Source organism: Ciconia boyciana, chromosome 5 (assembly GCF_034638445.1).
Source record: "Ciconia boyciana chromosome 5, ASM3463844v1, whole genome shotgun sequence".
NCBI classification, from domain to species: Eukaryota; Metazoa; Chordata; class Aves; order Ciconiiformes; family Ciconiidae; genus Ciconia; species Ciconia boyciana.
Genome location: NC_132938.1, coordinates 61025048 through 61050409, shown reverse-complemented (window position 1 = coordinate 61050409; position 25362 = coordinate 61025048). Strand labels below are relative to the sequence as shown.

General features: G+C 42.7%; 1 protein-coding gene across 1 annotated transcript in view; it reads right to left on the bottom strand.

Annotated features, from left to right (window-relative positions):
• Positions 1-20100, bottom strand: part of LOC140652059 (transmembrane protease serine 11E-like) — a 42678-nt gene extending 22578 nt beyond the window's left edge. The window contains exons 1-3 of the mRNA XM_072862342.1: positions 19937-20100; positions 11740-11861; positions 10879-10997 (exon numbers count right to left, since the gene is read on the bottom strand). Coding sequence (XP_072718443.1) covers positions 10879-10997; positions 11740-11861; positions 19937-20100 — 405 coding nt within the window. The remainder of the gene's footprint in view (positions 1-10878; positions 10998-11739; positions 11862-19936) is intronic.
• Between the last annotated feature and the right edge of the window lie 5262 nt (positions 20101-25362).

Genomic DNA, 25362 nt, shown 5'->3' with positions numbered 1-25362 from the left:
TCTCCTCACCCTGGACCACCTTCCTAGGTGTTCTATACAGTCTGATCAGGAGCACCACGTGCTGCAGCAAAGACAGATTTCCAGTGGCATCTGACAAAACAAATTACACACAGTGCTTTTTACAAAAAGAATCTGAGTCCAAATGCAACTGAATGATCAGCAACAGACATTGTTTTCAGAAAATTCAATCCAAAAGGGATGTTAGTTATTTTTATGGAGAGAACAGTAAGTATATGATTTAAAATGATACCAAAATTACTGGATTTGTGTTACTTCCATTCTCTTTCACAATTTCATATCTGAATGAGAAAGTAGCCACTTTTCTCTTCCTGTTACATGCTGTCATTAACTTTCCCCTCCTTAAGAGTTGCCTTAGTACTATATCACGAATAGATAAAGAAACAACTGGAGAGTGGTTTTGTTTCCAGTGGTCCTTGCAGGGCCTTTAACACCTTCAAACTTGACCTGGTATTTTTACTTTTGTAATCTGCTGTATCTTATCAGGAAAGACATGCTAGTCAAACCTCTGCACTGTGGCCCCTATCTCTCACCTGCTGATGAATTCGTTTGACAGCCATGAATCTGTCCCAAATCTCCTCTTCCTTCAATGATGATTTTGGTAACCTGAATTACTAACAGTAATCTTTATATTCACACAGAGTTTATGTAAGAGGAAAAGATGTAGCAAGATGCGTTCAGACAATAACTTTCAAAGATTAATGTTCTGTCTCATGTTTTTACTGTTCATATTCTGGTAAAGCCTTTCACACCCATATCAAACAGCAAACATTTCTCTCCAGCCTGCTTATAGCTTTCATTTCAGTTTGAGTCACAACCCTGGAAGCAAAAGCAACTAGAACTTTTTCCGGTAACTAGGTGGGACCTGGTCCTGCCTGGAAGAAGCATCTACACTCATTTTAAGCATTTTGCTTTGATTACAGCCACTCAAAAGTGACACTGTCATGACCAGATCCCTTAAATTCACCACTGATTAAGTGCATCTCACCTGTTTTCCTGGCCCTTGTCTAGCAACTGCTCAATGGTGACAGTTGCTGCTGCAGGCAAGGTCTATAAGCATTCTTAACCAAGTGCCAAGTCCTGCTCCTTTCAAGTGAGCAGCATTTTCCTGACAGCCTTTATTTTCGCATTCGTCCAAACAAGATTTTCTTTAAGTTAATGTTTGCTGACTAGTTTAGCTTAATGCCTTGTGGTGTTTCCTCAGTTTAACTTCATATCCTCTATCCTTTTTACAAAACTTCTCTCCATGCAGTATAATTTTCTAAGACAAACTGGACTTCACTCCTGAACACTGGTCCATCTATGCCAATACAGTAACTAATAGTGGCTAGTACCAAAGATGCAATAAGAGGGCAAAACATTCCTGCCTGTACAAACCCAGCCACAAAGGAAATTCTTCCTTGTTCCTTGCAGCCAGAAGTTGCTTTACACTTTGATGAACAAGACTTGTTTTCCTATCTTATCTTGAATAACTCTGGACCTCATCATTATCCTCTTTTTCTCGTGTTGCACCATGGCCAACCCACTGAGGCCTGTGAGCAACCTACTAAAATCTTCATGATTTCAGACTCACCCAATATGCCCTGCCTCCCTGGGACCCAAAGAAACCCCCAAGCTCTGCAGGTAGTCACATGCAACAGGGATCCCATCACTCCAGTGTAGGATGGAGCTGACATGAGCTGGGCTTGCCCAGATGTGTAGCTGGGTATGGAAGAGACCCAGCAAGGTTGGCTGTGTCAGCCCTTGATTTCTCGCACCACACGTTGCTCTGCCACTGCATGCAGGGTAACAGGATTTATCAAAGAGGTTATCTTAAATCTAGTTTGACAGAACTTTCCTCTGGAATATTTGCTGAACCCACTGAATTACTTGCGTGGGATGTTCAAAAGCATTCAGTAGGTTTCGGAGCACAAATCCTCTTGTTGCTCAATACGATTGCTCTTTTGTCTGCTGCCGATTTAGTCCTTCAATAGCTATGTTCATGCTACATTCTTCCTCTTGCCTCACTAGCTCTTTAGGATGTAAAGCCTATTATTAGTGATTTTTAAAGCTTTTTGACCATAAATATTAATTAGAACATACCACTGGTTCAGTGACTCTCTGCAGTTTTGTGGCAATCATACAATACAAATTACTACTAATCAGTTGTGTTAATTCCGTACCTAGCACCCGACTTGCTGGCCAATTTGCATCCAATTTACAGCTCAACCTGCTGAGACTTCCAGAGCTGACCATAATGCAAATCCAGTAGCAGCTCCCTTGAGAACCCGACACCTCCTGCCCAGGTTTCAATGGAGGTGTCAGTTGGGAACCCTACCAAATATTAGAGGGAGAGAGGGCAGGAGGAGAAAGACAGACAGGGACAGCAAAAGCTGAACCTGGCACTGTCTCAAGCCAGGATGTGGACATCACACTCCCCTTAGAAACAGAGAGACCAATTACTCGCAGCAGCGACAGCCCTACAGACACAGTGCTTGACCAAGGTGAAGAAAATGGACCTGAAGGAGAGCGAGTGTAATGATCTGTGGCCCTCCAGCAAACCAGTAGATCAGAAACTTTCCCATCAGAAACCACACATACACAAAGACAGCATGTGTCACACCAGGCAAGAGCAGTGTGATCCGGTACATCTGCAAATAGTATCACAAACGGTATCACAAACTCTTCACAGAGTTTAAACTAACTGGACTGCTAAAGCTGGGAGGTGAGTAAGCACTATCTGACTTCGCACTAAAATAAGGAGCTTAGCTGTATGGTTCTTGGAGGTGTCAGCTGCAAAAGAGAAATAACTGACCTTGTACAGTAGTTCCTAAAAAGATTGGTCTTTTGGATAAAAGAAATTAAGAGGACTAATACATGGGATAATGCCAGGATTTAAAGTACTATGCTTATGCCTAGTGCAACCAATTTCAAAGGCATGTAATGGCATCAGAGTTTTATTACAGCCATGTAATAGTGACAGATAGAATTAAGGTCACCTAAGTATTCCCATTCCTACTCCCTGCTTTCAATTGTCCATAATTAGCTTCCTAAAACTTTCACACTGCCATTGAAATTTTGTCCACTTAGGGAGGAGATTTTCCAACTTTCAGAGAGAAAATCAAGTTTGGAGAGAAAACCATCTGGGCCCATCCAGAGAAGGGCTTTTGTGTGGCTTCCCACCCCCCAAAAAAAAGTATGCTTTTCCCAGGAAAATGACTCTGTGCCCTCTGGCTTTTTAAGCAATACTTAGAGATAAGGAGCTGAAATACAGGAGCGAATAGCTCTTTGGAAAATAATAGTTTTATGAAATCTAAGGAAGATCAACAGTGATGTATTCAGGTTACAAGTGCCCAAATACCATCAGCCACACAAGTTCAATACTGAATTTGGATTCTCTCTTTTGATAACACCATGTTCTAAACAACCACTGTCTTGACCGGCCAGATTTTTATCTCAGTGACACTAGTTCACATCTTGAATCACTTCATTGATTTAATTACCTGTAAACAATGCAGTAATTCTGGACTGCAGGTCTATAATTAAGATAAGATTCTACCCTTAATCACACACACTACCTGTAACTGCCCTTTATTTAATTTTGAATTCCTTTTTCCAGCTCAGGTTCACATCCATTTTTCCTGTGCACATTTTATAGCTTTTCTTGCCACACACTGGATCTGAATTAGAGTTACTTATGGGGGGGGGGGGGGGGCATCTTATGATTTTTCCAGCTTTGTACATGCTTATTAGACCTTCTGCCTTGATGACCCAAGAAAAACCTGAAAAAGAAAAATCAGCTTGTATGCCTATTACATGAGAAAATTACATTGTATTAATAAGCCAAAGAATCAATGAAGTTGAAAGATTGTTGAATTTAAGTTAGAGAAAAAGTTGGATATTAGGCACATTGCTGATAACTAACCATTTCATCCTGGAAATTCATGCTATTTAGGTAGAGCACACTGACAGTTTGAGATCTTACAGGTAAGGAAAACCACTAAGCTACAGCTTCATGCACTATACTGCATGAACTCAAGCTAGCATTTAAAAGTACTTCATATTTTCCTCAATATTTTTTTTAGTTCCCTGTGCTACTATGACCTGTGGAAACAGGAAAAACTGGAAACAAAAGTTAAAGCAAGAAAGCATCTCAGTTTTTAAATCAATGCAGTATATGCCTATGCCAGTGGTCTTTTTCTTCTTTTGATTTCAACAGGAATTTCTGAAAAAAGTATCACAAGTGATATGCAAGTGCTTTCTGTGAGTTATTTCCTCTCTCAGTGTACAGCATTTCACCTATATCTTTAAGGCCACACCTGTATATATACATACTGACAGTCGAGTGTGCTGTCAACGTCTAATTCCAGAGCTAAACAAACAAGTCTCCACACTGTCATCTGGGCCACTGTTACATTGCCATGTTTCCCAGTTGGCTGAATTACCGTGGAAAGACGCTTTCTGCTTTGTTTCTAGCCCCAGTTACCCATAGAGGGCACCCTTATTGTACCATGCTAGTCCAAGGACAATGCTTCCTATTTGTGAGAACCATTCCCTTAAAATAAAGCTTTTAAAGCAGAAGTTGTCAAATGCTTTAAATTTATTTTAGGAATTTTTTTCTCAAAATGCTTCTTAAAGATCTTTTTTACATAGACAAAAGATTTTTTTTTCATTTTACAACATTATTTTGCAGAATAAGAAAAAAGGGAGAGTATTATTAAAAAGTCTCTAAAAAGCTTCATTTAAAAAGCCTCATTTTTCTGGCTTTTGTACTATAAACGTACTTCTAAATAAAATTGCCTTCAGTGAAGAACAAGAGAAATTTTCAGTAAAGGTTCCATTCTTTTCACCTCATATTGGTAATAAGCAAGTACTCAAGGAAGCACATACAGAGCCTAGGAATGCTTGGGTTTAAATAAGGACTAAGGTTTTAAATTTTAGGATCTGTATCTGAAAACACTACCAAATCTCTTTTTGAAACTTATTACAACCAGGAACATTCTTGCTTAGTTTGGTCTGGGTGCTGCAAGCCTCTGAAAAGTCCTTGGAAAGATTTGGCTGCTGCAGCTACCATAATTTCTCTTTCTGTGATCTGTCCAATTTATCTTCAATCTTCTTTTGTTTCAGGGTCTGAGAGGGGAAAAGAAGTGTTTTATGGGGGGTGGGGGGGAACAGCACACATACAGCAAATGAAGCTACATGATACTTGTAGATACTTGTACTTTTCAACTTGCTGTAAAAAAGTCACGTTATACTCCCTTGAACTTCAGCACATTTCCTTTTTTGGGGGCCCATTCAGTTATCACCTCTAAAGTAGTCCTCACAGTCTGGTCTCCCAGAGTAAATAGTCTTTAGGAGTGTTTCAAAAACCTGCTGCCTTGGGGATCTGCTCCTACTGAATTAACCTCCAGACTCAAGGACCATAAGGCACTGATCGAGCAAGCCACACGCTTCTGAGCTCTACCTTAACACCCACATGAAGGTATGCAAACACACCTTGTGTACAGTTTCAGCCAGCTTTGCAGCTAGCTCTGGGCTCTGAAGTGATTTGTATTTCACCTCCCTCTCTCTCCCAAGTACACACACACACACGCTTCTGCTCCCCAGGAAGACTTTAGTCACATCTGACCCTAAAGAGGCCAAGTGTCATAAAATGGTGATGTCATCCACTCACTCACTGCTGCTGGTCTTTTCAGTTAGGCTTCCTTTGAGTTCAGCTCAGATGGAAACCTTAGCCAGTACTTCAAGCTTTGGCCCTGCAGATGTGACAGTAAGCTATCCACAACTCAAATGATACAAGATGCTTCCTGATACCAGGATGACTGCAAGCTTATCACTGGGTATAAAGCAGAGAGTCTTTCAGTTACAAGCATCCTGTTGAAGGCTAACCCATCCACCGAACAAGGTTTAGATGTTAAAGCTCTGCTTTCTGTGGAAGCATAAGTGTCTACATGGGAGTTAAGAGAGGACAAACACAAAGAAACTCAAGTACTGTGATGAGGGTGAATAAAACCTGAGTGTGCCAAAGGAACTAGGTAGGTCCTTTCCTGATTACCCATAGGCATTTGAAAAATTCTTTCCTATCTCTGGCAATCTCTTCTCAGGTGCTGAAGTGGCTTTATGGATTTGGCCTTTCAACTCTCCAACTCAGTCCCCTGTCTGCCCAGAGGAGACATCAGTGCCCCGGGGGGGCTGGGAAACTGCGGGGTGCTTTGGTCGTAATTGAATTGTGCTGAAGCAGCTGAGAATCTGGACCACTGAAGGACAAAGTGAGCTCCTGTTGCACCCCACTGGTGTCCTTCGCAGTAGCGGCCCAGAGGGCAGCTAAGCAGAGGCATTGGATTCAGCTAACAAGCCCTGTTTGTGAGCCACAAAGTGGCAGGGACCGTGCAGAGCTGCAGAGAACTACTGAGTACCAAATGCTGCACTTGACAGCCCTTGGGATCCTCACTCACGTTAGCAGCACAAAGAACAGGAGGTGTGTGTGTGGGGAGGGAGGTACATGGCACCTGCCTGCCCCTCTGCTTCTCCCTCCTCATAGTGAGATAAATATGCTAACAACCTCTAAAATCATCATCTCCCAAGGGAGAAAACTGCCTCCTTCCTTACCAGCTCCAGTACAGGGACTCATCAGTGAGTCCTTAAACTGACCGAGAACAGGCACAGCCATCAGAACTATTCTGCAGCATTTTCCTGTGGTATCGCAAGCGCCTCTGCAATACCCAGTGGAGACACTATTTCTAAATTAAACCCACATGAATTCAATTCTATTAAACAGGAGAAACTTAAAGAACTGTATTCATTAAAATCTTTCCCCAACATCTGTACTTAAGGACACAGAAGATTCTCTTATCACTTGAAGTCACTGAAGCAAGATGTCTGTTTCTAAAAGAGATGTCCTGACACACGATACTGAGTCCTGAGGCAAGAATTACTTGATGAAATTCCACTACTTCAATAGAAATATTGGGATAGGCAGTAGTTTCCCAGGGGAAGTACCCAGGTATCCTCTTAATACAATCCCCAACCATCCATCCAGTTAGTTCTATGTTGGTTTCAGATGGTGGAAGGATGGGGGAGAGCCCAGGTGCCTTGCAGATGATGAGATGACAGGGGAAATCCATGCCAGTCCATTCCATGGCTCAAGGCACTCACGGAGAGAAAACAAACACCTCGCCTCTCCCCCAGCCACCCAATTAGCCAAGGAGGGAGCCACGCTACACTCATACCTGAGGAGCATCCATCCACCCAACCCACAGCCTGGCTTACCATCACATGGGAGCAGGAGAGAGTAGGGGATAATGGACAGGCCATAGCCCCAGAAGCAGGGGAGGGTACAGTATCTAACACGAGAGTCCACAAAGACACACGGACACAGGGAGAAGCAGCCCGACAGCACGGCTGGGAACAGCTCTGGCCAGAGGAGAAAGAGACAGGGAGATACTAGGTGCCTGGGAAAGGAGAAGGGTGGTATAGGCTGTCCTCGAAGAAGGGAGAGCCCACAACATCTAGGAGAAAGTATCAGAAAGTTATTGTAGTGGTAAAAAGAGCAGACAGGTACATTTGCAAGTCACTGGTGAGCAGGGTGTAAAGGCTGGTGTCCATTTTTTATTGAGCAACCAGCCATGTACTGAAGGGGTCACATGCTGTGGCTGCTTGGTATCCACTACTCTCTCACAGCTAGACACTTGCCAGACTTCAACTGAGACAATTCTCATTAAGATGGGCTTGATGAGGTACTCATTTGAAGCTCTTCTGAATGCACACCTCCTTCCCTTGGGGTCAAAGATGACTTTCCAAACTGGACACAAAACCCCTCCCACCCTTCTCCCTGCACGCAGGAAGATTAGGGCCCTTAGAGCAGGGCCTTGGAAATCTCCCCCAGGATGCTGTTAGTAAGAGGGTAGTTAGGGCCTCCAAGGCATTATTGGGAAATCCGAAAGAATTAATACATTTTGTGGGAGAAGAAAAAAAAAATCCAAGTCTGGTGCAGGAGTTGGAGAAAACCACTGGGTAAAAGTTGTGCAGATCAGCCAAGCATTAAGTGAACCCGCTGTAAAATAGAGGCTCCTTGGGGAAAAAGCCATTAAGGTTGTGACTGTGCCCTTTTTATCCAGTGCAAGAGGGGACCAGTGCATTTTAGCTTGGCAAGGGAAGAACGACTGGTCCAGCTAGAAAAACAAGGAGGCTCTGGTGAGCTGGAACACCTCTTTCCACAGTGGCATTCAGTCAGGTCTGCTTTTTCAAGAGAGCACAAAGGGAACCCTTGCAGCCACTTGCAGGAAGCCAGACAAGGAGCAAAGATCTTTCATCATCTGTTCCTCAGTCCCCCCAGCTCCACCCCACAAGAAATTTTCCAGACTTTCCAGTCAGCCCTGAGATGTTGACTGGTGCACCAGCTTCATCAGCTCTCTGGCATGATCTCGCTGCATTCCTTCCCACCTTCAATGAGATAAGAGAGTCGGGAATGTCATTCACACCACGGGTGTTACTACTCAACTCTGGAAACCAAAGCAAACATCAGCACGTTTGCTGCCAGTCCCAAGGAAGGCATGGGATGACTTCCCTATGGGAGCAAAAACATTTTTCCTGGTGAAACATGAACTCTGAAAAGAGCTCCTTTCAGGGTTGTTCCGGGGACAAACAAATGAGGCTTCACCAGGGAGGGATCAGAGAAGGGAGCACTTGGCAGGGAGTTGCACTAACTCAGGTAATTTGAATGCTTCTGATTATCAGAGATGATTCACTTCTGTTCACTTTGCACCAAGTATTGTGAAAGACATTGCATTTATCTGCATTGACTCACTGTTTCACAACATGAGCTTAAGGTGTCCTTACTACTATGACGATGGGAAGGCTTTGACATCCAAAACCCTGACACCAGCTGGGGAAACACTGCAGAGGATTTTGGTAAATCCAAACAAATCAGGAAACGTGATTAAAAAAAAAAAATCAAGTCTCTCCTCATCTATTAAAGAGATGGTGTGAAAACCCTGAAAATAAAAATGCAGATGTTCTGAGACAGCTGTCTGTCAAGAAGTCAAGAGGATATTTCTGTCTCTGGAAAGATTGCTGTGATTTTTATCACCACAAGCTGAGTTTTGCTTGTAGAGAATCACACTTACAAGGAACATACTGTTATTCATTAGTGTATGGAGTCACTTTAAATAAGTTTATGGACAATTCTCAATCTCATACATCCTTGTTAGATGGAACACCTGGAGCTAAAACCACAAAAAGTCAAAGTTTATGGCAGGGACCATTTATATCAGCTGACCTAAAATTACAGCAAAGAAGTCACCAAATTTGAGAGAAGTCGGTAGAAGTTAATGGCTGAATTAAAGACAGCTCTTACAAAAAGTCACAGGAATGAAGGAAAGGCAACAGTTCTCTGTATTTTTGTTATGGTGTTACTTATGTACAATTAACATGCTCTGAAATAATAGTTTTCACTGGTCAACCCACACTGGTATTTACCATCACTACTGTCAGAAGTGCTCAACACCCATAGCGGAGACGGGGTTTCTAAAGCATTAGCTTCCATTCAAGCATCTAAATTAATAGCCGTGTTCAGAGGAAATCTGACTGCATTGGACACTGTCTGAAAGAACTTCTTAGCTAAAATAAGTGTTTCTTTGCCAAAGGAGACACATTTTTAAAAAGTGAAGAGGAAATGGAGTGGGAGAAAGGAATACAAGTGCACTCAATGAAGCATTATTCCTCAGACTTCTCCCCAGCCCTTGCTTTCCTCCTGCCTCAGCAGTACACAATGTCTTCTTGGTCAGGGAGAACATTCCCTCTCCAAGGTCCTATACCACAAGGTTAAAAGCCTGCAATTACTAGGTAATAGTTGTAAAGTGGTACCTCGTAAGTAAATGCAGCTTCTGTAAGACTTTATACACACAGATATGCACTGGGAGCAGATCTTGGGAAATATGGTACAGTCCCCAGTAGGCAAAGAGGGCAGAAAGGAAACAAGTACAGAAAAGAGGACAACTTGACTAAGATCTCCAAGGCCCTCAGCAGTCGAGCCAGGAAGAGATCCTAGGACTGCCAAATCCCTATATAGCACCCTACTTCTCCAGAACAATGTTCACCACAGCTCACGTTTTGTTGTGGACAAGTGGCATGGCCCTAAATTAAACGACAGTGGGGAGCAAAGCATTGATTGTCCTATTAACTGAGTATCTCTGCAAGGTTGCTAAACAGGAGGTAAGAGATACACATCGGACTCTGATGAATGAAACACAAAAAGATACAAGCACAATCACATGCTTATTGCTGTAGAGAGCTAAACTCTGTAATTATCATCTGTGGGGAAGTGTCTCAGAGAAAACAAGAAAGGAAATTGCAGTGTGTCTATTTCCATAGCTACTGTGTGACTGAGAGCCACTCAGCAGCCTCTGCTATTTGTAGGAGGGTTTCCCAACAAAACATACCAAAGGCACAGGAAAAGGGTTGTGTATTGTTTTCTTAACACACATCAACAGCCTGACAGGTAGAGTTCCCCATCCTGTAAAGAAGAGGGTGTAAAAGCATGCTTTCCTTAGAGACAGTGGGGCATAAATCACAAAGCCAGGCTCAGGGCAGGGAAAGAGAAGATGCACACAAATCATTAGTGATAATAGGAGGAAGGTGAGATTATTGTCCATGTCTATTTCACCACTGCAGGGACAAAGAAAGGTGATGTGCTAGAACAGCAGCCTGGCAAGTGCCTGGTCTGCCAGGTATGATCATGACTATCCATTTCCCAGGTCTGCTAACCATGGGGGCCCAGGGTACACCAGACACCTGTGGTCTAAGAGCGTGCTGTTCACATTAATGGCTCTTGTATTATCACACAGTCCTTAATAATGGAAAGGCACAACGGTTCAGACTTACCAGCCTCTCAACCCTCTCACTCAGGTCTCTAAACCTTCCTGAGGACTGTCTGGACAATTCATTATTGTACCGGATGTTGGTGATTTTTACGTTGCCACTGTAATAGAACAGCTTCTGATCTGTAAGGGAAAGAAGAGGAACAGGCAATGCTCAAAGCACCAAGACAAATGAACTTTAGAGAAACACCTGGGGCTGACTGATATCCAGACAATTAGGGAGTGGATGAGCCTTCACCTGTATCCAGCCAATTCAAATACAGCTTCCAAAAGCTAGGAGCCCAGGAGCGAGAACTCAGTTGAGTTAGGTGATCTAAGCCAAGTAGTGACAAAAAGCCCAGTTTCCCCAACAGTTACATTTGTGGCCAACCAACAGCACTTTGGGCTCATGCAGGATCACAAGCTGCATCTTGCTCATCAGCTACCTTCTCTCCTGGCCTGTATGTCCACTCAATACCAAGCCCTGGCAGGCAGCTGCTGGTGATCAGGGCAAGGGAACAGAGAAACACCACAAGTAGAGACAAGTGGAAGGCTCTGTTTGTCATTCGCGTAAGGGAGACCAGAAGACACATGTGTTGACCTCATCACAGAAGTAGATCATGAGGAAGATGTGAAAGGAGTGAAAGCAAGTGAAAGCCAACAGAAACCACAGCCCTAAACCACTCTGCACAGGAGGAAATGTTCTTAAGAGATCTGCAAAGATGCTAAATGAGGAAGGAAGGAGAGCTCTAGAGAACCCAGTGTTTTTTCCCCAAATGAGCTTTAGACAGACTGATGAAAAACAAACTCCCAGCATTGTGTGGCATAACAAGCACAAAGGAAATGCACTAAACATAGGAACAATTATATGTTATGTAAAACTTACCATATGCGAGAAAATAAACTAGGAGACCAATGGTGATAGCTGCTGCCACTGCTGTTCCAATAACAATTAGAGCAATTTTCCAGGGCTCAAAATGTCTTATTTTGATGGCTGGCTGATGAATTCTGGGGGAAAATAAGAAGCACAAAGGGAGAAGATTAATAAGAGATCCTTTTCTATTTAAACCCCCCCAAAAATGAGGCTAAAGTTTTCTCCCTCAATGTCAGCTGATTCTTCTCAGCAGTATTAATTGACTTCTCACCCAACACCCTTGAAAATGAAACCATACCTCAAAACTATTTTGAAATACATGTTGGGATATGCTAGAAGTCACAGAACACAGACAGGGTTTGAGGGTTTGGTTTTTTTTTTCAGCAAGGTGAACTTTCATACAGCAACGTAGGTAGCTTTCAATTGGTTAAACAAATCACTTATCACAGACACACTGGCACCTTTGCTCCCCAAACTGCTTTGTGCAATAAAATTGGTAAAAAGCCTCCCATGCTTTGTATAGTACATATCTATACATTATCCAAGCTGCTCAGTCCATTTCAGCCTGCAAAGCAGGGCTGGACAAAAAAAGAGAAAGATTTCAGAGGGCCAGCCTGTGCTTCCTGTTTTACTCAGACTAAATCTAAAAGCAAAAGGCAAGCACTGCTTTAAGCAGTATTTACTGAAGTGATGGAATGACAGGGAAGGGCAAGGACATGTGAGTGGACCAGGGAACATAGATAGGAAGCCTCACCAGACACTTCTCTCTGCCATGCTCTTAATTACACAGGTGCTAATCCAAGTTCACTCCAGGAAAGCCAACACTCAGTAGGTCAGTATTATAGTTAGACAAAAAACTGCCTGAAAAAGGTTACTTACAGCAAATTCTACCTTTGGCTATAAACTCAAAGACATCTGAAGATCCTTAAAGCCATTTTTCTGTTATGTTATCAGCCATTACAAAATACAGAACAGGAAGCCACAATTTTTGGCAAAGAGTCCTTCATTCTAGAGCCAGCTACCTCACTCATGCAAACATGCACACCTTCAGGTTAAGGTACAACCTCCCCCAGGAAAGCAGGCTGCAGGGGTCCTCTCCTGAGGGTGTGAGGCATCTCAGTGAGTTCCCACATTCATAACAAAGTACATATAGCCAACTTCTGGAAGACATACCTCATGAGCCGTAAGTTTAAATACATAAAAATAAGTTGAAAATAATTGCAAGCGACCACTGCAGCTGCATGCAGGAATGAGACAGCAAGCACACTGTGCACTGTATATAGATATCAAAGCAGGTTCTGATATTTCATTCTCATTTCATTGTAAAGCCTTACAATTACAGCCTTATTACTTTGGCTTGGAAAATAACTGACTCAGGCTAAATATCATGACATTTGTTTGACTGAAAATGGGAATACTCATTTGTCACTCCTATCTGTTCTGACTTGTCCTGGATCTCCTAGCTAGTGTTTCATTCACTCCTGCTATCCTCTAAAACAGCTATTAACCAACCTCTCATCTCATCTGGTTTGCTTCAAAATGCATCTGTGAATTAAACAGTCCTATTAAGAGTTTGGAGATAAGCAGCTCCAAAGTTATTTCTGAGACTACTATACGGAAGTTGCCTTAAAACTTTAACTGGAGAAATTAAAAATATGCAGGTATAAGTAGTCAGGAGTCTACCTCATTAAGAATAATATTTCTAAATAGTAGCTCGTAGGCAAAACCATAAAGTCAGTGGCAAGTTCAGCTTTAATTTGTCATTTGGGTTTGGTGTGTGTCCCCCCCCCAGTAGTCCTTTGCATAGCTTATATGCTTTGCAAATGTTTCTACTGTGTTTGAAGTGAGATGAAGTTACAAGAAAAGCCAACAAAACAAACACACATTTAACTTGACACAATCTACTCACATTCATTTTTGTAGATATTCTCATTTAAAAAGCAGTTGTCTTGATTAAGCTGCACAGAAAGAAAAACACTCAGAAGGTCTTGCAGCTATAATGATCCTGGCATAGCCCCAAACCAAAGTGCTGGGTTTGAGAAGCCCATTTGAAAGGCTGAATGCCACCTCTACACCGCAGCAGGTGAGCATGAGGAAATTACTGCCGATCATATCAGTGAAAAAGCAGTTTCAGACCAGAAGCAACATGGCTGGGACACAGTTAAATATAAAGTACTATATAATTTTAAACCTTCTCAGTATTCTTTTGTACATAGTATAACATTTTTTATAACTCTTATTCTTTATTTCTTCCCTTTCAAGTTCCATGTTATTTAGCAAACAGAAACCCCAGTCCACAACAGTTACTCACACATGTAATTTTACTCACACACATGACTTTCACTTAATTCATTAAATCCGTTTGAGAGCATCATTTCAAAGAGGTGCAGAGGGGACTCAGCATCAGCTTCTAAAGCAAAAAGCTGGCAAAAAGCTGGCAAAAAGCTGGCAAAAAGCTGGCAAAAAGCTGGCAAAAAGCTGGCAAAAAGCTGGCAAAAAGCTGGCAAAAAGCTGGCAAAAAGCTGGCAAAAAGCTGGCAAAAAGCTGGCAAAAAGCTGGCAAAAAGCTGGCAAAAAGCTGGCAAAAAGCTGGCAAAAAGCTGGCAAAAAGCTGGCAAAAAGCTGGCAAAAAGCTGGCAAAAAGCTGGCAAAAAGCTGGCAAAAAGCTGGCAAAAAGCTGGCAAAAAGCTGGCAAAAAGCTGTTTGATCAATACATCTTAGAAAATCACTTGATAGATAGGGGGGCTGTTTTGGGACTTGGGATGGGTTTTCTTTCCTTCTTTTCCTGAATAAACTTTCCCCCTTTCCTTTTAAATAGCAACATGAAATGACTGTTAAGGTTTACTCTCCACTCCAAACTGGTTTTAAAAACAAAAGGGATTTTTTAGTTAAATGTCCTTGGTTAGGCTGTACCACCTGGATACTTCCCCATTTGAATAGAAGAGCAGACTGAGCACAGCACAAAGATTTCAAATCCAGTTTTTCAAAGATACCTGAGAGACAAAAACACAAAGATTGCTGGGCTGATACTTTTCCATTCCCATTAACTTTGAGCTTTATTGCTGCTTAGCTCTGTCTCCTGCAGTTCATTCCTCAAAGATCAATTATTTCATCTGACAACATGTCCCATTGTGTAAAGTTGGACAATACTTAGAGGGATTCAGTACGCACAAGAGAAGTAACCATCCCAGAACTGAAACAGCTTCAGTCCACATGATGACCCATCAGAGCTTGAATACTCTGCAGAGAGCTGATAAAAGTTCAACAGTGGGAATTTATTTCCTTAGATCAAGAGTCAAGCAGTCCCTGCTAACTCCTTGGGAACTATCTGCTCAACAGAGAGGGACAGGGAGCGTAACCTAGAAATGCACAGCAGGATTAAAAACACTCCAGCTGAGAAGGTCACCAAAATCCTCCAGACTAGAAATGGAGATTCTAAGCCTGAACCAAATACTAACTGAAAGCCTCCCACTGGCCTCAGTGGGCTTTCTTTCGGGGGTCCCTTCTGCCTGCCGCCTAGTGGTCCTCCCCTCCACCCCGGAGACTCTGCTCTTTCCCAGATAACCATGCCTGTGCAGTAATCTTAAATACACCGCAATCAGAGACTGGATTTCATCTCTCAGCAGAAGACTGCCAAGTCCCAGATTAAGATTTGTCCGATTAGGAAGAGGAGTGAAATATTTGCTTACAAAGAGAAATAACAAAAACTGATATAAAATTGCCTACAATGACATAACAATTTTACTTGATTGTCCTCTCTTGTTTCCTAATAATTCCTAACTCTGTCTTGGCTTTTTCAACTCACATTCAGCTGGCGTTTTCCTGGAAATACCCACTGAGACCTTTCCTGAGTGGTGGTAGGTGATTTGGAGCCCTGCATTCTCTACTTGGGTTCCTCCCCATCATGAGCACAGAGAAGCCCCCCAGGAACCCTTTCCTCCACAAGGAGCTCACACCAGTAAACACAGAGCCAGTGGGATCCCTCTCCTTACACATTTTACAAGGCAGACATAAGAAGGATGTGGCTAATTATGTCTGTTACTTTTAGTAACAGAGGAGTATCGAGGAGAAAAAAAGTCAGTCTCAAAGAAAAATTAAAAATCTTACCTAATACCCTAACTTGTTTTTAAGGGTGCCATTCAATAAATGTATCACAAACATTGCATTAAATCAATCACGCACGCACTTGCCTCACTGTAGCCTGAAACTGTTAGTTTACGAAAGAAATAAGAGTTTCTTTTACCTATTGGAATTTAGATTCACTTCTTGCAAAGAAGCAGAATTAAAACTGCCTTCTATGAGTCAAACCGCCTGCTTCAAAGGAAAAGTCTCAAAGGTCTTCCTCACCAGGGCAGAAAGCACACTGACACCTGTAGGAACCCCTCCATTACCTGCAGTGAGCTTCATATCAGAGACAGTGTCTAGCTAAGTCAGCATGCACCATGAAAGAGAACACAGGCTCTGATTTGGAATGCACGCACTGACAGTATCTGCTCAAGAAAGGTGCTGACAGGACAGCCTAACAGCCAAACCCAAAACAGTCACCTAGAGATGATCTCTTGTGGGCTATTAAATGTCCTTTGTTTTTAATCTTATAAGAGAGGCATGCCTAGACAGGCAAATTTTCTCCACAATTTTAGCATACATGAGGTACTTCTCTCTTAAGGTGCTTTGAGAAAAAAAATAGTATGTTTACTGGCATATGAAATGTGACTGTAAAACAACTATACTTACATCACTCCTGAAGAGTTCTGCAAGTCTGATACAACAGACCAGCCCTTCTGCCTTCGTGATAGTTTGTGTGCATCTGTGACAGCTTATATCCACTGAGAATCTGACCCAAAGTATCCAGCTTTTCCTGTAGCTTGGAAGCTTATGTTTCTGGCTGAATAATAAGGTTTTCTATATTTTATACTTTCTATATAACAAACAATTGCTAGGCTGGGTAGATAAACAGTAAGATGCTGTAATCTAGCAATGTATTTTCACTGAACAGACATGGACAACTTTCTTCATGGGAGAAATGCTGCTGAAACTAGAGAAGGCTCCTTAGACAAGAGGTTCACCTGAGACTCAAACCCCAGGCAATTCTCCAGTGGCAGAGAAACTGGGCAATTCCCATGTTCAGTTCTGTATGAAATCTGTCCCCCTGTTATCACCAAACCTGTCCACAGACCACATGAAGTTTTCAGATTGTCTTATATCAGAAGCATGTCAAATTAAGCCATCCCAAGCTTTGTGTTAGCTCAACTTCGTTCAGAATGAAGATCTCTGTGTAACCAGAAATAGAGACATGGAAGGAGTACGGGATGGAGGCAGAATGACTTGATTTTAAAAGCTTATGCTGACCCAAAATGCCCAATCATAAAACTGTCTGTGAAAAAAAATTAGTGAAGTGAAGCACTCCTGCAACACCCTCTAACAGGAACAGCAGAGGCTAGAGCAGCTGCTGGGTTTACACTGGGGCTTGCTCAGTTAATGAAGACGACTAGATTTTAAGGCTCAGTAGGAGGTCCTTTCTCATTCTGTTTTTCCAGATGGTCATTTTTCTAAAATGGTCATAATCTGAGTGAATGTGGCAAGAAAACACAAATGGTATCAATTCCATACGAGTCAAATCACGTGCAGTGTGCACCAGAATCAAAAGTATTTCACTAGGGTTTCCTGGAATCAGGATCTACTCTGGGGCAAACTGAGCAGAAGAGATTTGGGTTCAGTACTATGCATGAACCACATCTGCCTCCTGCAGTAATCAAGGTTAACTCCCACTAATGCCAATGGGACATGAGTGTCCTTGCACCAGTGCTGGTATCCATTTCCTGCTGCACCTCAGCAGTCTGTAATTTACACTCATTTTGCCCACCTACTGCATGACAAATTGGTGTGAGTAGCACTGCATTTCCACCTACATATTCACTTTCAGGCTACCACATACAACACCAGCTACTCTGTACCTCACCCTGCCACAGCACAAGATCTTCACAAGGAAGTTGCGAGTAGGACACTGCATTGGCTTCCCAGACTGCAGGACACAGCACAACAGAGGAGGGACAAGACCAGCAAGACTGTCTAGTCCACCCAGCAGCTTTGCTTCCTGAAGGATTTTATGGAGCACACGTTCCAACTTAGCTTGAAGTGTTGTGAGAAGAGGCATCTTGGAACTGGATAAAGCTAATACTGAAGCACCGCTCTTATAAGACTAAGGCACAGCATGATGGGCTCAAACAGCAAGGCTTACAGCTCCACACTCAGATCTACATCCCTGCCCAGCAAAGAACTCTGGACATTTAACAGGCTACACAAGGTCTTTGATTAAGACCTGGCAGCCTCCATCCCTTTCCAAATGTGTAAATATTTAATTATCCTACACAGATTTCCCCTAATGTACTTTAGATTTTATAATAATCTAACCAACTATTTAAACAACTAAATCCTTTCCTAATTAGGAGGCCACCAAACTGGACTCAGATGTTGTTTAACTACCATGTAGCATACTGTTATTAAAATTATTTACACCACTGTTGATATCCACAAGACATGGCAACTAGATTTATATCTAACTAGAAAAAGGAATGGCTTTTCAATTCTGCTAGGTAGAGAACTCTTACTCAGTTTTCCCCTCTTTATGTAACACGCACAAACTGGTATTCACAACTGATAGGGATTTCTTCCTCAACTGACAGTTAGAGCAGCATAGCTTTTGAGGTATGGGTATTACACAGGGCAGAGGATCTTTGGGTATCGAGCAGGGTACCACTAAGGAGCACAGAACCAAAAGCTGAACTCAGTCTTCTCCTGGCAAAGTCAACATTTATTGACTAAAATGATATTGTTCTCACAACATGAAAAACACACTTAAGTGGGCATAAAGAATAAGTTTTGTCAATCCAGAAACAATGTTTCTATTTCAGTGTGTCTAGAAATTATTAAAAATCCTCAATTCTTAAAAATACTGAGGATGGAAAAAATAAGTAGTATCTTGCAATCATCCACAGCCATTTGCCCAAAGCAATGCCAGAGAGGAGACTAATATTGTAGTGTTTAGCAACCACACACAAAAATTCAGCCATCCAGCCAAATTATCAGGGCTGGATGGCTGAATTTTTTTTCATCCAAATTATCCAAATTATGGATGAAAAAAAAAATTCAGATTCTTTTGGATTTTTTTTCTGAGGTCATACTTTTAAGCTTCATCAAAAGCTGAGGCAACAACAAAAAAAAAACAAACTCAAGGGGGACTGAGCACCTCCTGTTGCCACATGAATTCAGGAGCCAGAGCGTTAAACAACCAACAAATTCCAGGAGGCTCGCTGTACATTTATGACCAGATCCCTGCACTGACCCAAGAGAGCATAGTAGACTATCACATCTGGGAGACTTGTTTTTGTACAAATACTCTGAACTTTCCAGCACTGTCTTAAATATTCTTACAGTAAAACAAAACTAAGGATATCCAGCATCTCTGACTGCACAAAATACTTTCAGATACAAAACACCTTGTCATTACTCCCTAGAAATCATAGCTTCTTCCTTAAAAGTACTAGGGTCAAAACTGGAGTGAGGAACACCTAGAGTGTTCTCCTTATGTAGTTGTGCTGCCGTTACTGATTTAACTGGGACCTTTTGCAGGGTTTGGGGGAAATAATATTGCAACTAGACCTGACCAAAACCCACAGTTTCCCAAAACTGTGTTATTCACATTTGATTTTGACACAAAAGAGCTTCCTAGATTCTACACTGCTGCAATAAAAGACTGCTGGAGGCAGGATAAGACAATAACAGGGAGGAAAGGTAAGTGTCAGCCTAAGCCATCATATTATCTTCCTAACCAGAAAGCAAATCTTTGTGCTCCTGGCCATGCTAGGGAAGGATTTCCCTCTGCATTTCTCACTCCAGCCATATGTTATTCTTGTCATCCAGACCACAACCTCCAAAACCTCACTTTCAGCCTGCAACTTACTGTTTAGCTTTCCCTCCATCTATCGCCCCTTTTCAGGCTGCACATTTCAGACAGATCATTGATGTACCCTAGATCTAAAAGGATGAAAGGGGAAGAGATAGAGCAACGAGGTCCAAGGTCAGGCAAGAGAACAGATTTCTTTTCTGGATCTATATATGTCCTTGAAGTCCTAAAGCTCTCCCATAGACAGTATCCTTTACCATCATTACACCTCCAAATCAGACTTGCTGAGTTAAAACACATCACCTACTTTTGAAGATCCCATGGTAGGTCCCGGTAGGTCTGGTAGCCTTTCTGACCGCCAACCAAGGCTTGACTGAAGTCTGGACTGCGTAGCGAATGCTGCTGGAAAATGCAGGAGTCACATTGACTGGTGTGACGGGAAGGGAAAGGTGTTGAATGAAGATCCTTCATTGAGGCACGGCTGGTGCAACACCCAGCACCCTGTGGGTTATTGCAAAATGAGGGAGCTAACTTCAGAATAAAAACAAACAAAGGTAAGCATGGAGTTGATAAGGAGACTCTAACTTTCAGATCAGCTCCGCATCAAAGAGCTCCCCAGGCAGAGATGGACAGAGCAGATAAACTAGCCCAGGCAAGACGACTTGTTCTTCACCACAGCAGAAGAGGAAGTGCGTGAGATTTCCCTTTTCCAGCACTCCCTTTCTCTCCAACTTGTATCCCTACAGCAGGCCTTCTCCTTAGCAGCAGCACCTTCTACTGCACACTCACTGTAAAACCCACACAGGAGGGGCACCACACTGTCCACAATGCTAAGTCACTTGCCTCCCGAGATAGCCAGCACAAAGGCTGAACACAAAAACAAATACAGACAAATGGCTTGGTCAGCCAAGCTTGATCTTCCTTGGTGCTCACTCCTCCACAGCTGTCCTGAACTCCCTTGGCATCAGGGACATGACAACTATAAGTATCCAGCCTCCTAATTACATGTTAGTCATTTAATGGTTGGCATAACCCCGCCTGTGGAAAATGCTTACTCTGTGAAAAAGGCCACCAATGTCCTTGGAATTCCCTTCTCCCAGCACAAACGTGATTCTTCAGAGCCAGCTGGAAAGTGGAAAAATGGACATTCTCTAGTGAGAAATTCTGCACTTGCATCTAAAATCCCAAACCAAAAAGGAAAATTACCAGAAACCAAACTTCTGGTTTCTAGTCTTTGATGGGCTTGGATTTGTGCCAAAAAGTTTGAAGGATTTGGCTTTCCAATGAAGTCTCAAGATTTCAGAGTCATTTTTATGGGAACACTTCTTATCTTCCAGAAAGAACCTCAGGAACAGAGGGTAAAAAAACAGCAAGAGGAAAATTTCACTTAATCATACCTAGTCCTTTTCCATCTTTCCCCAAAGATGCCCATTCACAGGCACTTCAATGCAATTACGGAAGCACATGTCTGGACAGCCCATTTTTAGGACAGTGGGAAGAGCTGAGCACTGCTGCATGGCATCTCCTATTTCTCTAACACTGATTTCTTCCTTTGCTTTGATCAAATCAATTGCTTTTTTTGGCTTCTCCTAGCTGCCTGTAGAAAGGGCATTGTTGCAGTTACCTACCTTACGTGGGGCTTTACTGACTGAATACACAGTTACCTGTCAAGTACTAATATCTTCCCTGGGCATTCCCTTCCCCCCCCAGCCCCGTTATTTTCTTTTTCAAGATTAGTAAAACTCAAAAAAGGTTGTGCACAAAGGAAATCCCCGCTCGACCCAGAAACACACGCACACTCACAGGAACTCCGACACTCAATGGAGTGCTGGAAATCAATTACAAACCAGTTCAATCCAGGAGTCAAGAAAATACCTTAGAATCCCTTGGTTTAATTTTTTTTTTCTTTTTTAATATTGTGATCACAAAACCTGTCATCCCTACAAAACACACTCCTAGAACAGAAAAAGTGTAGTTAAGTTTGGGATGTAACGCAAAGAAGCACATAGCAATTTCTGCCCAAAATGGTCAGGCTGAGGCTGTGCATAGTGGTCTGCTCACAGAGATAAAAGTTGGCAGCATTGTTAGTGGGTTACTAATATTAATTTCTTCATTAGTATTTACAGAGACTACTAATGAGGTGCCCTGAGTACCCAGGCCAAGCACACTGGGAAAAGATGGCCCTTGAAGTGTTTACCCTCTAAGATGCACAGAATTTTCTCTGATGTGCCCGGAAGTTCGAAAGCCAGCTCTACCCACCTGGGTCAGGTAAAAAACACGTTCCAGCAGAAGTAGGTTTTAGCAAACAGCTAGAATTTGAGATAAAAGTTACCTGAGATCTTGGGCTCTGCAACAAGATTTCGTGGAGATGAAGACCATTCATTAGAAGAATACCAGGTTGCAAAGGTCTCACGAGGTAGTGCTAGAGGAAGGGTCTTGGACAACAGATTAATGAACTTCTGGTAACTTTCAGAGCAGACTAGGACAGACCTTTCTGTTGTTACTCCAGAGCATGAACAGAGATATATAAAAAACGTGATTTGATTTCCTTACAATCAAGATTTTTTTGCGATCTGCCTAATAAAAATTGAAGTAGGTCATTTTTGTTTTCAAATTAATTAACCATTAAAATTAACTGTCCTGGAAAACAGTGGAAAATAAGGGAATACACTTGCCTGTGTCAGATTATGCAAAATCAATTTACACATACCTGTCCCCCAGGGAACAATGGTACAGACAGGCCAAGGAGAGAGAATCATTAAGGAACAATTTTCCTCACAATAAATTAGCAAGTTGCAAAGTGCTTGGTATTACGGGGTTATTCAGTAAGCTAAAGCAGTTACTAACCTTTTTGGTTAATATTAGGGAAGTAGTACGGAAACTATCAAAGCGTGGGCTGGAAGTCTGAGAACGGGGGTGCACAGGATTTTGTGAATGAAAGTGTAAAAAGATGTAATGACCATTCTCTCCGTCTAACCCTGCAAAGTCATCCCAGCTGGTCAGACAGACTGCTTGCCTAAGAACACTAATAATAGGCTACCTTTATTTATGTTTGCATAGTTACATAGCCTCCCTGGCTATACAAAGAACACCTTTAGAGAAGACCACTGGCCAGCCCCATCGCAACAACAGCTTCGGAATTTACAAGCAAAGATGTTTTACATAACTGTCTACCAGTTACTCAACCCAGGCCACGAATTTTAGACCAAAGACTGCAGTCAGTCATTACTTTTAAACTGAGAAGTGCATGTTCTTGCCAGCGATATTTAACAGAACTGACAGAAGCACTGTTAAACAGCATGGCCTTAAACAACCTGAACTAATTAGACCTGCTTTGAGCAGGGGGTTTGATGAGATGAGCTCTGTACATCCCTCCCAATCTAAATTACTCTGCGATTCTGTGAGCATCTGATAAGACCAAACTGGTACACTGTGATGAAATCCTTCCCTAGGACAAGTCCACTCAGTTTCCATCAGCACATCTTGACAGCTCAGTTACAGCTTCAGGCCTCCCCCTCCTGAAAAACACAAAGGCATCTTGTCTTCAGGGGAAGCTCTAAATGAGCTGCATTTCTTTATACTTTTTAACTTCAGCTGTGGACATGCTATTCTGTTTTGACAAAAAAGTCATCAGTTTATTATCCCATGCTTTCCTTTGCCACATGAAATTCCCAGCCATGGCTTTTAATAACTGATAAGTAGAAAAACAAAACCAGAAAATCCACTAAAAGGATAGAATGATTCTCCAGAGCCAATTGTCAGGGCTGGTGAGAGAAGCCAGGTCCTTTACCTTGAGCCTTGAAAAGTCACTCGGGGCCAGATTTTATTAGGTGCCCATGCAGCTTTGAGATACTGAGCATGCGGAGGCACTCAGATGCTATAGCAATGGCCTCAAGCTCTGAAGTATGCTAGAACCTGCCCTAGTTGATTGCCAATTAGTCTCTCTTTCCAGGCCCTTATAACAGAAACTGCTACACCCATCTGAGTTGCAGCCAGATAGGGCAGCCCAGAATACTGACAATGCCCTTAGACAATGGAAGTCCCCCACTGCCAGAGTCATTAAAAAAGAATTCGTAGCCCGTTGCCCCATTCAAGGCAAAAAGGTAGCACACATGTACCTGTCCTCTGCAGCTGCTCAGCCAGAGCTGCTACTTGGTACAGTGCAAGAGGCCAGCCTGCATTTTCTTCCAGGTGTTGCCTAGCAATCAGACTAACAAGCCGCTCTCTACATCCACTGCACAAATACTCTGCTCCCAATCAAGATGCACAGCACCTCCAAAGGGACAGGAGATCTTTATATGAATTAGACTAGCCCTGCAAAGAAATAAGGCACATTAAGATAAAAATAAATCCTTTACAGGCACAGCTCAAATTAAAAGGACCACAGCATTGTTTCACACATCAGAAATGCTAGAGAGACTTACTGGGAGCACTAACAGATCTCTGCAGAAGATACCACTCTCAAAACAAGACCTTTCCTACATCTCTATGTCCCCAGAAAATAGTTAGCTTGGATTTGATTTCATATTATTTGTTAGCAGCTAACTTGCCTAGTGGAAGCCAAACAGAGTCTGACTCTTTGAGATGCTTTCTGCCAGAGCTATTATCTGTTCCAGTTTGCTCTGCAGCAGCATGCAAGATCCTAAATGTGATTCTTGTGAGCCATCGCCTGATTTATCATACACTGCATTAGTCTTCAAGGGTTCATAGACTAAATTATAATGAAAATCCTTTCGGCCACAGTTCAGGAGCTGAGTCACTCTGACAGAAAAATGCAGCATGCTTCAGGCAGGCCTGCTCAGTACCAAATGAGGGTCCCACTTGGTTTGCTGCCTCCCTGTGAGACCTTCTGGCTGAGCTCACTCTTGGGTAACCTGCTCTCTACCTGGGTGTCACAGAATTGATTGTTTTCCCTTCTGTGCCCTGCTATTTTCATTGATTACTCAATCAATGTTTAACAGTGCCAGACAAGTTGGGGACAACAGCACTGGGTACTGCATCTAAGGGTCAAGCATGAAGACGACCTGGTGTCAGCCTTCTTTAGGTTGTCTACCAGTGCATTCACCTGTCAAAGAAACAGTTGAGGGGCAGTCAACTCAGATGAGACAGTACCTGCCACTTAGCCATGGCCATGTGCCTTTCCCTGAATCTGCCAGGCACTTTGGGAGAACAGAATCAGAGTAGCTGAGGTGGGAAGGGAACTCTGGAGACAGTCTAGCCCAAAACCCCTGCTCAAAACAAGGGCAGCTGGACCAGGGTGCTCAGGATCATGTCCAGTTGGGTTTTGCCTCTCTCCAAGGATGGAGACTCCATAACCTCTCCTGACAACTTGTTTCAATATTCAGCCACTCTCACAGTAAAAAAGTTTTTTCTTACCTTCTCACCACTCTACAGCATGAGACACGTTATTTCCTAGTACAGTCCCTCCATCTGGTCTGTCCACTGGGGAAGGAATGATCCCTGTAACAGCTCACATTGGTATGCAGGTCATCTCCACTGGCCTGGAGAACAGTGCCAGACTGTCTGGGTCACGGCTCCAAAGGCTGCAGACTGCAGGTGATCCCAAGAGTCTGGGAAAGGTCAGAGATGTGACAACTGTGGGCAGCTGACTGTTTGTATTGACTTACAGAGAACAATCTGTGGTTAAAACAGGCTCTGGATGCCAGGCTGATGGCAAGTCCTTCCTCAAGGAAGGGAATACCCAGTGGCACAACTGGAAAATGGAAAGCACAG